Source organism: Boleophthalmus pectinirostris, unplaced genomic scaffold (assembly GCF_026225935.1).
Source record: "Boleophthalmus pectinirostris isolate CB_2022bp ecotype Guang Dong unplaced genomic scaffold, ASM2622593v1 HiC_scaffold_4, whole genome shotgun sequence".
Taxonomy (NCBI): Eukaryota; Metazoa; Chordata; class Actinopteri; order Gobiiformes; family Gobiidae; genus Boleophthalmus; species Boleophthalmus pectinirostris.
The window spans coordinates 27,656,415-27,673,100 of NW_026571353.1; the positions used below are offsets into that span (position 1 = coordinate 27,656,415).

The 16,686-nt window shown below is 38.1% G+C and overlaps 1 protein-coding gene across 1 annotated transcript in view; it reads left to right on the plus strand.

The window, feature by feature from the left end:
• Nucleotides 1-10,464, plus strand: part of plcxd3 (phosphatidylinositol-specific phospholipase C, X domain containing 3) — a 48,606-nt gene extending 38,142 nt beyond the window's left edge. The window contains exon 6 of the mRNA XM_020932374.2: nucleotides 10,308-10,464. Coding sequence (XP_020788033.1) covers nucleotides 10,308-10,464 — 157 coding nt within the window. The remainder of the gene's footprint in view (nucleotides 1-10,307) is intronic.
• Nucleotides 10,465-16,686: the final 6,222 nt, after the last annotated feature.

Consider the following 16,686-nt stretch of genomic DNA (forward strand, 5'->3'; position numbering starts at 1 on the left):
TCCACACACCTTCACTAGAATGATTTGGAACATTTCAGCGCTGGAAAAGCCTCTGATAACCTAAAAACTACTGCTTCATGATGTCACAAGGGGTAACAGAGCATTTTGAGCTTTGGCAATGTACACAGAGTAATTATAAAGGGTTACCCAAACATGTGTGAATAAAACAAACTCCAGGTATGTTTTGAGGAGGTAAAAGCATTATTATAACATGACTTAAAGCTCAATTTAGCGTAATATAGGAATAAATTATAAAATAAATCTTAAATCTGATCACAATAGCAATGTCTGTCAGAACAATTGCAGATATTTTTCCCAAATGGTTCGGCCCTAACTGACAGAACAGACACTTACACTAATGGAGCTGATCAGTCTAGCCCAGCTCAAAGCCACAAAGGCAATTTCCCATTCATTTTCCCATAGACTTTGCAAAAAAGTCTAATAATAAGACTTTAAAAGCATGATGGAGGCTAATATGGGATGACCATGATGCAATTATTTGTAGTACAAAACATTTTTAAAGCTATAATTCAGCTGCATGTTTTAATATCTTGGTAAATTACATTGTATGTCATACTGTCATTTGCTACCACAGGCTTTTAAGGTTATTATTATTATGTTTTTTCTGGAATAAATAATATTCTGGAAAATCTGTATATATATTATTTGTATATGTGTTTTTTACCAAAATATTTATAAAAATATAAATATATAACTTGCTGAAAAGGAAACTTGTGCATAGTTTATAAAAAAAAAGACAAAATTGTTAAAGAAGACATATTGTGCTTGTGTCTGCTGTATAGTTATGCGAAACTGTTGACACCTCTGATGGATACCTACACATCAAATTTTTTTCATTTGTACCAAAATGACTACACTACACTTTTGAATCCTATCTGTATCTATCACTGATTAAGAAAATAAATTTAAAGAACAAAGTAAGTACAGAGCAGAGGGTGTATGTCGGAGGTGGTCTGGAAAATAACCAATTAAAGATCGCTCAAACATGCACGAATCACTCCTAATACAATTTCGAGAGGGTAAATGAGACAGGGAAACAGCTATAACCTGGTTCAAAGGTCTAAAAAGTTTTGCATAATAGGTCTGCTTTAAATACATTCTGGCACTTTAAACACATGACGTTCTTCCTTTATTAAAATGTTCTATATTTACTTCACCACAAATCTGATGTGTGCCTGTTACCTATAGTGGAAAGTACTGTAGCTGTAGTTTGACATGGAGTGTTCTGCGGCAGACTATATTTAAACTGAACCCTTAGGCAACAGTCCCCACAAAATAACATTATTTACCCATAATGCAACACAAAATCATCTGTGAGTCACGGCGCCATTTTGTAACCAAATCCAGAGGCGTGTGTTCACTCCTTGTGTTCTCGAACGTTCAACACTGACCTTTTTTATGTGTTATTTTTTAAACAACTCCCACCAACTACAGGTCAGGCATTTGAATTTTAAAGTTGATTAGTTTTAAATTAAAATGGCTTTGAAATACCCATATGTTTTTTATATTCATGTTTTATTTGACTATTTGACTATTCCTCACTTACCTCATGCATTCTGAGCATCCTAATTATTCACCATGATGAGTTTATAAGAACTTTTCACAACTCTCAGGGACTAGAGCGAGACCAGTGAGTTTTACCGTGACTGTAAAGCCAACATCAACAACTAGCATGCTAACTTGTACTTCCTAATTAGATTTTTGAACTCAAGTTCTGCTCATACAGTAGGGGGTGACAGTAGCTCAGTAGAGTCATCTGAAGGTTGCCGATGAATCACAGGTTGGCGGTGGAATTCCAGCTCCCAGAGATGAATGCTGTCGTTGTGTCTTTCTGCGTACGCTGGTGGAAAAAAAATATAACCATTTTACCATTTACTTGGAGATTCATCAACCAGTTTCACTTCGTAGAAACCATCTGACCTCATAGTATTAGGATTTGTTCACTCAACTGTAGGTGGGTACTATTTTATTTAGCCAATCGCTGCTATTTGGTCGTGATGTATGTAATGTGCTGCTAACGAGACTAACTGGTATATTAAGCTTTTCCCAAATCCCATAGGAAGAAGGTCAATAACGACTTTCCTCTTGATAAAATTCACCAAACATTCTCTTTGTTCCGGCTTTAACTCCTCGATCTCGGGAATTGTTGCCAACACAGAATATATGTCTTTGTCTACATCCATCTCGACCGCTTTGATTACTGTTGTGCTGTACCACAAAAAGGACCCAGTCATGGCTTCACAGCTCTTCGCTGATTGGCCGGTGTGCGGTCTACAACTTCCAAGGTTCTTGCAAACCGTCTAGTGGATTCCGATTCCTGACCTAGTCGCTGGAGAGAAATTAAATTGAGCGGAGGCACTAGGTGGTCCCAGCCTGGCTACCAGTTAATGGGGCATCTTGCTCAAATACATGAGAAGAAATCAAGTACAGACCTTACATTAACACTATTGATAATGGAACACCAAATGTATTTAATTTATATCCATATTTTGATGTTTTTCCTATTTGAGATATGCACCACAAATCAGCAGCTGTTTTTATTCCCAGGCATTCCTGCTGCTTCTGCTGCTTCTGTAACTCTGGATACATAATAGGGCTAGGTATCAGTGAGAAGTTGCTGATACGATACATATCTCGATACATAGGCCATGATACAATGCATATCTCAATACAGTGCACTTTCGATTTGATTTGATACATTTCAAATTGATTCGACGTGGTTCAATAAAAAAATAAAGGCTAAATCATGGCTCTGACACTAAAAGTCTTTGTTAAACCACTTCTTGTGCAAAGTTCATATGAAACACAAACATTTTAATCATCAAAACAGTGAAAATGTCAAATCTGTTGCTGAACAAGCAACAAAACTGTAGCACTGTAACAAAATAATTTAGTAAAATATACAAAAAAATACTCTGGGTGATATATCGATACAGCAGCCCACAATATCTATACTGTATCATCACATTAAACGATAGAAGATATCGATATTTCAATATTTTTGCACAACCTTAATACATATCCTGTCATTTTAAGGTCTAGTCTTGTAAGTACACAAATCGAATATTCTGAATTCAAATCATTTTAATGTATTCAAATATCATATTTTTGCATTGATTTCACCTCCTCTTAATGTTGCCCATTTGTTGAGGCAGTGCAGCAAAACCACCAGTTCGCCCCCAGCATGTATATTCATGCATGTAATGTCGCAGCATAACCCAATCAATATTCAATTCAGTATTCAGCATTGATTTCACCTCCTCTTAATGTTGCCCATTTGTTGAGGCAGTGCAGCAAAACCACCAGTTCGCCCCCAGCATGTATAATTCATGAGATAACTCCACTATCAGCGGCCCCACCAGGCGGACGGGCTCACTTTGATGTAGGCGTCCTTCAGACTCGTGCATGGCGTTTTGCACATACGCGTGTCACAATAGCATATTTTAAAGTGCTGTATATTGCTTAAAGGAACCATTTGTAAGATAATGAATTAAATTATACAAACATGACCTAACTGTGTCCCCAGATATGAGGGAGACGTGTTCAAAACTGAATAACTGTAATGCTGATTTATTCTTAATTGCAAAAAAACATTGATATTATAATCCATTTATCATTCGTTCATTCGTTTTTCAAAAATAAGAAAACAAAAAAACAGCAATTTTCTTCATTATTTGTCTCCAAAATCAAACTGAAAAAACAGATAAGGATTTGTTGTTTCAGTTTTTGATATTGTGTTTAAATGAAGAATGGAAAAAATGGATAACGTCTGTTTTCCGTTTTCGGATTTAAACTGCGATGCCAGACTAAACCAGAACTAAACCAGTCTCAGTTTTGGTCTCAGTCCTGGCCTCAGTCTTGGTCTCAGTCCTTGTCTCCGTCCCGGTCTCAGTCCTGGTCTCAGTCCCGGTCTGGTCTCGGTCTGGTCCCGGTCTCAGTCCTGGTCTCAGTTCCATTTCGTCCCGGTTTGGTCCTGTTCTCAGTTCTAGTCTCAGTCCTGATTTTGTCCCGGTCTGGTCGCTTTCTCAGTCCCGGTCTGGTCCCATTTTGAGTCCTGGTCTCGGTCCTGGTCTGGTCCTGGTCTGATCCCGTTCTCAGTCCTGGTCCTGGTACCGGTCTGGTCCCGGTCTCAGTCCTGATTACCTGCCAGTGTACATGGACACACCTCCTGGCCCGCCCTGACACTCAGTCCTGGTTTAATCCTGGTTTAATCCTGGTTTAGTCCTGGTTTAAACCTGGTTTAGACCTGGTTTAGACCTGGTTTAGTACTGGTTTAGTCCTGGTTCAGTCCTGGTTCAGTTATTCATTCAACCCTTCACCACTCAAACCCAATTTATTGCAAAAACTAAACTCCAAAGTCAGTGTAGTAATTATGTTGTCTGTTTGCACACATGTTTTGCTTTCAGACTGGCTCACATTTGTAGGAGTCGGATCAGATGCAGATAAAGTGTGTAACAGTTCTCTGGGTGGAGCGTACGCGTGGCCTCTTGTCGTTCTCACAGCTGGTGTCTGGATCGCAGATGTTTCAGATGCTCAGATATGTCACTCTGAAATGTACACAGACGCAGCAATGCCCTTGAGACTTCACTGCAAAAACTCACAAATATACACAGGTTAAAATGACTGGAATTCAGAATGTTTACATTTGTGTCTCCACGTGGAAGTAGACGTTTAATGCCATACTGTGGAACATATTGCAGGTCTGTTGTTGGCATTAAAGGTTCTATATCACGCAAAATTTACTCTTGTGAGGTTAAGCTGTGTTATAATGTTGTTTCTTCCTCCAAAACTTTCCTGGACTTGTTTTTAATCCGTGTATCATTCGTTCATTCATTTTTCAAAATAAAACCAAAAATAAGAAAATTAAAAAACTACAATTTTATTCCTTATTTGTCTCCAAAACCAAAATGAGAAAACATATACAGAAACTGTTTTGTTTTTTCAGTTTTCAGTTTTGTGTTTAAATGAATAAAGGAAAAAAACAGGAATAACTGCCTTTTCCCGTTTTCCGTGATTTAGACTATCATGCCGGACTTTTGCACCACGGACTGAACCAGGACTGAACCAGGACTAAGTGTCAGGCCCAGAGGTGTGCCCGCGTAGACTGTCTGGTGATCAGGACTGAGACCAGGAACAGACTGGGACCAGAAGGGGACTGAGACCAGTTTAGTCTTGGTTTAGTCCTTGTCCTGGTTTAGTCCTAGTTTAGTCCTGGTCCTGGTTTAGTCCTGGTTTAGTCCTGGGTTGGTTCAGTTCTGTTTTAGACCTGGTTTAGTCCTGCTTTAGTCCTGTTTTAGTCCTGTTTTAGACCTGTTTTTAGTTCTGTTTAAGCCCTGGTTCAGTTCTGGTTTAGTCCATATGCGATGCAAAAGTCCGGGATCGCAGTTTAAGTTACGGAAATGGGAAACGGCCGTTATCCTTTTGTTACCATTATCGAAAAACTGAAAAAACATGTCGTTTTTTTCATTTTGGTTTTGGAGACAAATAATGAAGAAAATAGTTGTTTTTCATTTTCCTATTTTTGGTTTTATTTTGAAAACTAATGAAAAAATGATACACAGATTGTTTTTTGTTTCATTCACATCTTTATTACTGGTCTGTCTAATCTCCATCTGTCATGTCATGAAGTGGTAGTTTTCAAGTTAAGACCAACTTTATACCTTTTGGTCACGTTTTTACTCAATGTGCAGTGGAGCACTTCCTATATTACCACATGACATCACAAGGTGGAACAAGGTGATTTCAGTTTTAGAGAAGAGCTTAACCTAAATATACAGGATTTGTGTGTTGAATTTTTCTGTGAATGAAACAAAATACAACTCCAGGTATGTTTCTGATGAGGAAACAACATTTGAACAAATCAGAAAGTGGTGTAATATGAGCCCTTTAAACGTGTATCGAATCAATTGCAGGTGTTTTATTGCTCCAACAGTGAGTCGGGTTGTATCTCCGCTGATCTGACTGTAACTTGGCCTGGTTCCATCACACTCTAATCTCCATGGAGGTAGATATTGTCATACTGTGGGACTTTATAGGCAGAGTAATAATATTTCCATCATCCACGTCGGATAATTTTGGATGAGTACAATTTTTGACTTCTTCAATTAACTTATTCCAGTGACAGATGTTGTTATTGAAATTGGAAAACAAATTAGTCCAAATACCTTTTTTTCCACGGGTGAGGATGCCTGTCACTTTCTTATCTGTATGGAGATGTTATTGCCTTGTTATGAAGGTTCCTGCAGTGGACCAAACAGAAAGGCAAAGACAAGTTATAAAAATAAGTTTAAATTGAATAAAGTCAAAAAAGAGATAATTTAACAAAGGCTCAAATTAGGTAAATCGTGGACAAAAAAAGCCGGGGCTAACAGGGGTAACTTAAATCAAACTGAACAGAACAAAACTAACCCAACCAGACAAAGAATAGAGGTGTTTAAATACTTGAGGACCAACTAAAACTGAACACAAGAGGGGTGAATTACACTAAATAATGAACTAAAACTACTTCAGTGTGGATGATCTCTGCCATGGGTCCTCCATCTGGCCACTCGAACAAAACAAAAAAGAAGTGTTAGTAAATAATTCAGACTTATATTAGCTAAAATGTGTGCTGGGATGTAATTAACTTAATGTAAATTAAATTAAATAATACTGACAGTGTGGAGTGGTGGCAGAGGTATCACCACAGTTCCATTGTTCCATAATATGACATTAAATCTTACTGTGCATGGAGTCATCTCGTCACAGAGCTGAGCTGTAATGTGGCTTTGTGATGCTACCTGCTTGTCCCCATGGAGATATGTCAATTTAAAGGGCCCATATTATTTTCTGATCTATGTTATAATGTTGTTTCCTCATCAAAAGTTGCGTTTTGTTCCATTTACACGCTTAACATATATATTTAGGCTGTGTTCCCTTCTGAAACCGAAAACACTCCTTGTAATGTCATGCTGTGACACAGGAGGTGCTTTGCTGTGACTTTAAACTGCATACACCTAAAACTAGAATCATTTGGATGATTTCAGCCCTGGAATTGCCTATCTTTACTGAACAAAAGGTAAAATGTAGGTGTTTACTTGAAATATGACATCAGATGGTGGGATCGACCAGTGTTTCCCAAAGTTTTTTCTGGGGACCCATATTTTAAAAGTCATAAACCTTTGTGACCCAATAAAATTTATTTGTAAATCACAAAATAAAGTTGCATTTGACATTAATGGGGATATTGTATTGTTGACTGAGTGATCCTTTCTCTTTGAACAATTAGTATTACTCAAGTTTTAAACAATGAAAAACAGTAATTGAACCAGCAATAAAAGGATCCATAAGTCACCTATTTGGACATTATATTTCTTTTTCTTTTCAACATTCAATTACACCAGCAATATTGGAACAAAAAGATTAGAATGTATACATATACATAACATGTCTTAACATTTCAACATTTCTATTGAGATGGGTGAGCCTGCCTGCGTTTTTGTAGCACTTTCCTGTCTGGGATGCAGGAGGAGAGCGCAACATGTAGATCAGACGCAGCGTTCAGTCTGTTTCTGTGCTTATTTCATTTTTGTGAGCACAGAAAATCTCATTGTCAGAACTGTATATTGCAGACCTACATGCAGATAGTGTCAAGTCAACCCCCCAAAAATCTCTTGCGATCTATTCTTTGAAAAACTATGGATTTTGAGCTTTGGAGCTGTAGACAGACTAATAATAAAGAATTACTCAAACATGGGCAAATGAAATAAAACACAACTCCAGGTATGTTTTTGATGGGGTAACAACATCATACCATGACTTAAAGCTCACAAGAGTAAATTTTGTGTAATATTTTGATACTATACTGTGGAATATCCTGAGCAAAGCATCAACATCTGAGTGAAGACAAGCAGAAGCAAGTTACCCAATGAACCATCAATTGAAATTGTCAGCTACTCCAAACTAGATTAAGACTTTCACCACCTCACCATTTCAAGTCATATACTGTATATTAGACTTTGCAGAACAGGAACTTCTAAATTGAATATAGCTCGCGCACAGCCTGGAGCATCCTGACAGTAAACAGTTGGACGCCTGATTTGATTTGAGCAGATGGAAGCCACTAATCATGTAACTCTTTTCTAACTGCTCACTCTGTGGCAGGTGCATTGGCAGAAACTAAAAATCATTTAGGAATCTGCAGTGCGAGATTGATTCTACTTTGTTATTACTGAACATTAGGGCTGGGTATCATTATGAAGTTGCTGATTTGATACTTTAGGATATATATGATATATATATATGATACATCATTATGAAGTTGCTGATTTGATACATACCTCGATATATAAGCCACCATACAATACGTTTTTGATACAGTGCACTTTTGATTAAAGACAGTTTGATGTGATATATTTCAAATTGATTTGATACGGTTCAATCAAAGGATAAAACATCATGACTGTCTTTATTAAACCACTATGTTTTTGCAAAGTTAATATTAAAACCACATATTTTACTCATCTAAACAGTGAAAATGTTATTGCATTAAGTTTCCTTTCTCCAAACAAGCAACGCAATTTTACTCAATCGATACTGTATCATCAAATTAAACAATACAATACATCGATATTTCAATATTTTTGCTCACCTCTACTCAATTATACTTGAAGGACAGATAGTATTATAACTGATATTAACACAATCTGTCCTTTTACCACCCACACCACTGAAACATTAAAGAAACAAAAGGTCTTTAATCCCAAGTCAACAGCTGTGGCCAAAAATTTTTACTTCATGCCTTTACCAATAATGTGCATATAATGTCCTGCTGTCCACTATAGTTCTTATACCATAAGGAAATATTCTCCAAATTTCAAAATGCTCTGTTCCACCTTGTGATGTCAGTAGAGATGAGAAACTCCTGGGCTTAAATCATTCAAATAATCAGATAATTCTAGTGATGGTATATGGAGTTTAAAAACACATTGTAGTATTTCCTGTATTACCACATGACATCACAAAGTAGAACAGGGTGTTTCTGTTTGAGAGAAGAACTCAGCCCAAATATGCAGAATTTGTGTGTTAAACAACCAGGTATGTTTTTGATGAGGAAACAGCATTATAACAGATCATTCAATAGTGCACTATGGACCCTTTAAACTAAACATAAATGTATATCACAGGCAGGTGACATTATCAAGTTAAGCAACAAGTCAGCTCTGTGGAGAGGTGACACTGCTCGGAATAAGAATTCATGTTTTTAAGTTTTTTGTTTGTTTGTTGTTTTTTTAACCTATAATTAAAATGATAATGCATTGGATTTATTATACAGTGCATTTTTCATTCAGTCCAGTCTCCTGCTTACTTTCTGAGATTTGACGTGTTCTGAGATGGCTTTACTATTTTCACAATAAGCAAAGACAGACCAAAACACTTACCTGACTAACCAGAAACACATGCTTTGATTAAACTTGAGTCAATGTGGAGAACTCTTATTCATCTCAAGAAGCTATATATTTTGTTCTGAATGTTACGAGAATACATGCATCCCAAATTTTGGACTTCTGGTCATCGTGCAATGCATACTGGGAAGGGTCCTCTGAAAAAGTGAGCATCAAACCGCCATGCATCTATTGTCAAAGCTGATCTTTTCAAGTCTTTTGAACCATATCGCTTTTGTTTCTGGTATTGTCATATTTTAGTTGTGGGATTTGGATATTGTAATTGTGTGGTTGTTGGATGTCCCAACAATGGAAAACGACTTGAGAAATGGACTTCTGAAGTGTGAACTCCATAGCTGCAAAAGGGAATCAGATCTGTGTGACTGCAAACCTCTGTTCAAACTGTTGCCCTTCCCAACAGAATTGAAAAATAGTGAAAGGCGAAGGCTATGGGCGGTATTGATACACAGGAAGGATGAAAAAGGTAGTTTGCAGCGAACATTTTGTATGTGGAGCGCCATCAAAGCAAAATCTCAGTCCCTGCTGTTTGCCTAGAAACACCTTCCACAGCAAAGCGACCAAGATGTGATGTTGCTGCAAAGCCAGTTGAACAAGAAAGTGCCTGCTTGTCTTCTGTATCTTTCGCTTAACAAACGGGATCCCGCTTTGTTGGCGCTCCATATACAAAATGTTCGCTGCAAACTTGATTTGAACAGAATGTAAAAGGGACTGGCTGGTCGGAAAAGCAAAACACAACAAAAACAGAGAGGTGTGTGTTCAGAGTTTGCTGTGGGGCTCATACCGCGTACATGAGTAGAGCTGACTCCTCACTCCTCCATCCATTGTCTCTCTTTCTCTCCTCAGGGCCTTACCAGGGATGATGCAGTGGATCCGATCGCAGCGTCCAGGTGAGAGCGGCATAAACATCATCACAGCTGACTTTGTGGAGCTCGGGGAGTTCATCAGCGCCGTCATCACTCTCAACTACCACCTGGACGAGGAGGACGAGGACGCCACCTGAGGGCGGGCTTCGGGGGGGCGCACTAGGGCCGTTACTGCGGCGATGGCGTCTGGGGGCGGGGCTCTCGCTCTTTTCTCGTTGGCATTTCTTTATAACAGGGGAGCTAACAGGGCTTCTCTCTATTTATTTAGGGCTATTGAGCACAGTGTTGGGACTTGGAGATGGTTGAAATGCTTGGTTTGGCAGATTGCTAAGAGAATGAGGTTTTGGATCCAAATATAATTCAATTTTGTTTACTTCCTGTGTTGTAAAAATATCTGCTCTTTTGACGACTCGGTCACACTTCATCACTGCCTCAGAGCATCTCAGCTGTGTGCTATACTGTATGTATTCTGTACTGAGCTCAGTACTGCTTGGTATTATGTGACAGTGACTGTTTTCTATCCAAGGTTGTTTTGTAACTTCTATGTATTGTATGTGGTTGTCTTTGTTTTCTATCAGTGCAAAAACTAGGATTTTTTTTTTCAACCCTTTTTCATCACTAATCACATTATTAAGGCGAGACACTACAGGCAAAACTTTTTTTTTTAAGCTTTCATGTGGAGACATTTTTTTTCAATATTTAATTTAATCAACTTTCAACTATAGGGACATAAGGATCAGCCCTTAAAGTAGCACCTACGTATTTCCAAAGTGTTACCTAACAAGATGAATTCCAAGTTTTAACCCGCAAAATTTGTTGAAATTTGAAATTTTAGACAAATTCTCAATCAGATCTGTTTTACTCAAAAACCTTTATTATCTAATGTGTCAACAAAAAGAAGCAAGAAATTTAAACCTGGCTCTTTTCATGTTTCTGTTTTAAATGTCCCAAAAATTGTCAGATTTGGCCGTTTTTACACGTAAAATTATTTATTTTTTTATGAAACATCACATGATGAAAAACTTGTAATACATTTGTTTCTTACATTTATGTCAATGAATTCTAGCAGACGTTTGAAATAGATACCTCCAACTTTTAGATTTTTGTTTTTAGAACTGTCTCGCCTAAAAGGTGCACTAGGGCCCATCACCTACTTGTTTCTATGGAGATGTCATTGCTCTGGCTGGAATGTTCCACAGTATGACATTAAACAGAAGCATCTTATACCTAGAAAAACAGGCGCTCTGTCTATGAGCAGGGTCACCTCTCCACAGATCTGACCTGTAACTTGTCTGGTTTAGTCTTCATGATGATAAAAAGGTTTAATATTATACTATGAAACATTCCTGACAAAGCTGTAACCTCTCCACAGAGAAAAGCATTTGATGGACCCTCCACCAGAAAAGGTACACAATGCACCTTTAAGTGATAGTAAACTGTTGATCATTGGTTCCTTTCTTTGGCCAGTAAGTCCCTATTCTGTCCATATATTAATTTATTTATTTATTTTGAGTTCTGACTGACTTCCTGTAACGCACGTGTCACCTTGTTCTCCAATAATACAACATACGTCAGTCATCATCAGGCATATAGGAGGAATATAGTGTAGATAAGAACAGCTCGCACATAGTGAATCTCACAGTAGTTTTAAGTGTTCAGTGGACTTTAAGCTAAATGGGGCCCCCGTCCAAACTAAGTAATAATTAAGTAATGATGGGCCTCGTGATACATTGTACTGTCGGAGTACCACACCAAACACATGGGAGATTTTGATGTTATGCAACTCATTGTATGTGGTACCAATGTTATAATAAAATGTATCTTGATTTCATTTACTTGGTAGTCTTTTTCTATATTACTGCACTAAAACGCCTCTCAAAGTAAAAGTCTGTTAGCCTGATTCATGAGCTCGTTTCACTTCGTGGAAACTGTCTGATCTCGCAGCATCAGAATTTCGAAGTTAGAAGTTCGCTCGACGGTAGGTGGGTAGTTTTTCATTTAACCAATCGCTGCTATTTGGTCGTGATGTATGTAAAGTGCAACTAACAGGGCTAACTGGTATATAAAGCTTTTCCCAAATCTCGTAGGAAGAAGGGCTATAACGTCTTTCTCCTTGATAAAATTCACCAAACATTCTCTTTGTTCCAGCTTTAAATCCTTGATGAATGAACAGAATATATGGCTCTTCGCTCATTGGCTGGTGCCTGGACTTGCACTTCCAAGGTTCTTGCAAACCGTTTGGTGTGTTCCAATTCCTGACCTAGTTGCACTATGTAGCACCAGCCTGGCTAAGAATCTGGGAGGTGAGGTTCTATATTATACAAAATTGAGTCCTAAGAGCTTTAAGCAATATTAGAATGCTGTTACTTAATAAAAAATATGTCTCGAGTTGTTTTGTTCGCACATGTTTGAGTAATCCTTTATTCTTCCATCTGCAAAGCTCAGTGTAGAGGTAATTTTCAATTTTCAAGTTAACAGCTACCTTTTCCCTTTAGTTCAGTAGAGCTCGGCAATTCCAAGGTTGAAACCATCCAAATGACTCTAGTGAAGGTGTATGGAGTTTTAAAACACAGTGTATTTCAACCTGACATCACAAGTTGGAGGTAGAATAGAGTGTTTTGTGTTTGAGAAAAGAAGGCAGCCTAAATATGTTGGGCTTGTATGTTAAACATGTGTGAATGAATCGAAACACAAATCCAGGTGTGTTTGTGATGAGGAAACAACATTATAAGATAGATCAGGATAGTCTAATATGGGCCCTTTAACTATCGTACATTGATTCTAATTCTAATTTAACTTTTTACACCCCAAAAATATTGTTAAAAGATTAACTGGATTAACTATCAGGGATCTGTCTCATACGAAAAAAATATCTGAACCTGATATTTTTGAACAGCTCAAATTGTTGCCTCCGGATGATACCCAAAATCATTTTTATAAACCACTTTTAGAGAACACTCAGTCGCCCACATGAATAACTTGAAATTTGCTGGCCCTAGAGTGCCTGAAGTTGTCTTTTGGCATCTGTAAAACCTCAGATCCATTTGACGTGTAAAATGAGAGATAAAATAAAGCCTTAGCCCACTGTGCCTCCTCCTAATGCACACATAAGCACCGAGCTGTGGGCTGGTTTATGGCTGTGAAGGTGGAATACTGGAGAAGATCATAATGCAAATGTTATGAGAAATGAAGAAATGAAAGAAAGGGAAAATGTCCTGAATTGTAAACCACAGCTATAACTTCAAATGCATGCACCTCATAGACCCATTGTAAGCACATTTACGAGACTAAAACCGGACCATATATACAGAAGTGTGTAAAATGCAGTGTCCACAGATCCACAGAGAGACACAAAGACTTTATTAATCCTGAGGGTAGTTTAAGTTTTGTTGCAGCAACATTTACACTGCACCTTTGTGTCTCAGTCAAAGGTCTCAATGCAGTTTAACGAGAGGGCTGGTCAGGTGGGGTGAACAGATCTGTGTCAGGGAAGTTTGAAGAGCCAAAAGTGTCCATCATCTGTGTCCTGCAGCATCACAGCAGCCTCCAGGGGGCGCCAGGTGAACACAACACCAAAGGCCTAGTTCTTACTGGTGTTTCAGTCGGTGACGAAATGGTTCATTCCCTCAAAGTGTTTCTTCTGGAAGGTCTTCTGCCACATTTGCTGCCACATATGGTGTAAAAAGCCTGTAGCATCTCAAATGTTCATTCACAAAGGTGCATACTGTTATTGCGTCTTTGAGCAAGACACACATGTGGAATACTGCCCTCGCCGGAGTGTAAAACTGAGAAAAATGACTCCAGAGTTTCTTTTTTTTGTCCAGACAAAAGTATAATATTCAATCCAATCCATTTTTCTTTCTATCTAACAAACAGTTTCCAAAGTGCTGCACAATTACATAACAATAACAACAACAACAAAATGATAAAATAAACTACTACTAAAATAATCATAATAGTCTTAAAATAATAAAACCAGTAAAATAAAATATGAGCAAAATCATGGAATAGCGATAAATAAATAAAACCAATAAAAATACACTGAAAATAAATAAAATAAATAAAAAACACAGCTCATGTGGTGTTAAAAGTGAGACGAGACTTTAAACACTCCACTGTGGGGGCTGACAATAGGTAGGGCTCCCGAACTTTGACAACTAATTGCTATAATGAAGAAATATTTGTATGCGAAAAATATTGAGCACAAAATTGACCTCTACGGCAGTTTCTGTACTCAACTTTTGTATCATGTGCCAAAAATAAGAAGTCATGCAAAGGAAAAAGACTGTAACTGTGTCTGCACGACTCCTTATTTTTGGCACATGATACAAGACGGAGCACAGCAACTGCCAAATAAGGGTCAAAGGCCAATTCTGAGCTCAATATTTTCCATGATATTTATTCACGTGTCAAAGGAGGTCTCAAATACCCCCAAAATGACAATAACTCATTTTTGGCCAAACCTTGTGTTACTGCCTTTTGCCTTTGTATAACAGAATGCCTAATGAATGTGGAAAAGCACTAGATAAATGTGAACAATTATATGAAGTGATTTTTCCTCATCACATTCTGTACCAATGACTGAACAATATAAGTTTAACTGAACTCGAATAACTAACTTTGAAAATGTGAACACCCACTCTCAGTCTGAGCACCCATGAACCTCTCCGCCGGTCTAAACTCAACAGCACCTGTACTCTCCAAATACATAAGTGCTTTGAAATGCAGCGTTCACAGAGGGGTCCTAAAAATCAGCTGGTTACCACGGCGATGAGGAGGGAGAAGGTGGGTGGGCAGCGGCGCCCCTGGGTGACCCGAAAGAGGCTGCGTTTTGTTATGTGATGCACTGTAGCCAGGTGCTGCTCAGAGAAACGACGAGATTGCATAAAGGAGAAAAAAAAAAAAGCGTTATGTAAATTATCTGGATTAATATGCTTTGACTAGCAACATTAACTACACCATTGTTATAACATTTCTGCCTGTGGAAATCCAATACCATCTTCTATAGTATGTCAACTGAGACTGCATTTTCTGCTATAACGCTCTCCATCTGAACGCTTTGATGGTCCCACATGTGCAAGACTGCTTTCCTAAACACAATACAAAGTTCCTGAAACAGTCATTTGCAGCAGAAGCCTGGAAATGCTAATGTGCTGTCATAGTGCGTGCGAGTGTGTGTGTTTGTGACTGTCTATCTCGGCACTGCACAGACACAAGCAAACAGCCCAAAAGGAGGAGGAGGAGGAGTAGAGGAGGAGGAGAGAGGTGTGGGAGGAAGAGATGGATGATGGCATTCAGACACTTTGAATAGAGCCAGCAGTCAGATACGCCACTGCAGAGACTCGAAAAAGACTTGACTACATTTTTGTGTCTTGGTGCAGGTATATTAGAATAACAGATAACCAAAACTACTGTCTAAGATATTTATGCTGGAAGCTGTGGCAAATTTGAGCGTAAGACTCGACTCAAAAAAAAAAAAAAAAGATTCTGAATTTAAATATTTCTCGTAAAGCGCCCATATTATACAATTTTATTTTATGATCTATGTTATAATATTATTTCCTCATCAAAAGCATACCTAGAGTTGTGTTTTGTTTTGTTTTTTTTAACACACAAATCCTGCATATTTAGGCTGTGTTCATCTCGCAAACAGAAAACACTTAATGCCATACAGGAAGTGCTCCACTGTGTTTTTAAACTCCACACACCTTCACTAGAATAATTTGGACAATTTCTGCCTTGGAATCGCCAATCTTTACTGAACTAAAGGTAAAAGGTACTGCTGCACACGGAGGAACATTTTGAGTTTGGAGATGTAGATAGACTCATAATAAAGGGTTACTGAAATGAGTGTGAAGGAAACAAAACACAGCTCTAGATTTATATTTGATGAAGCAACAACATTTTAACATGGTTTGAAGCTCACAGGAGGCAATTTTGCGAAATATAACTTCCTTTCATATGTGACATTTTGATGACTTTTGACAATTCAAAAGATTGCCAAGGCCACAAATCTACTTTTCATCACCTTGAAATCTATATCAGTCAGGCATGAAAACTTAAAATGGCCGACAGGATGAAGAACACGTGCGCATCCTCTGTCTGCTGACCTCTGACCTTTAATGTCAAAAGTGGTCATCCCTGAAGGCCTCAGTAATAACAATGATATCAGACTGCAGTGCGCCGAGAGGAGGTCAGGAGGGCAGACTGCTCCAAAAGTCTGTCCGACCCAAACTCAAACTCCAATGTCATTGTGGTTTGGGCAATGGACCGCTGCAGAGGAGCAGTCAATGTCACAAAACTTTTTAGATTGCAGCCTATTGTGAGTTAGAGATTCGCACTTTTTATTAGATTAAACT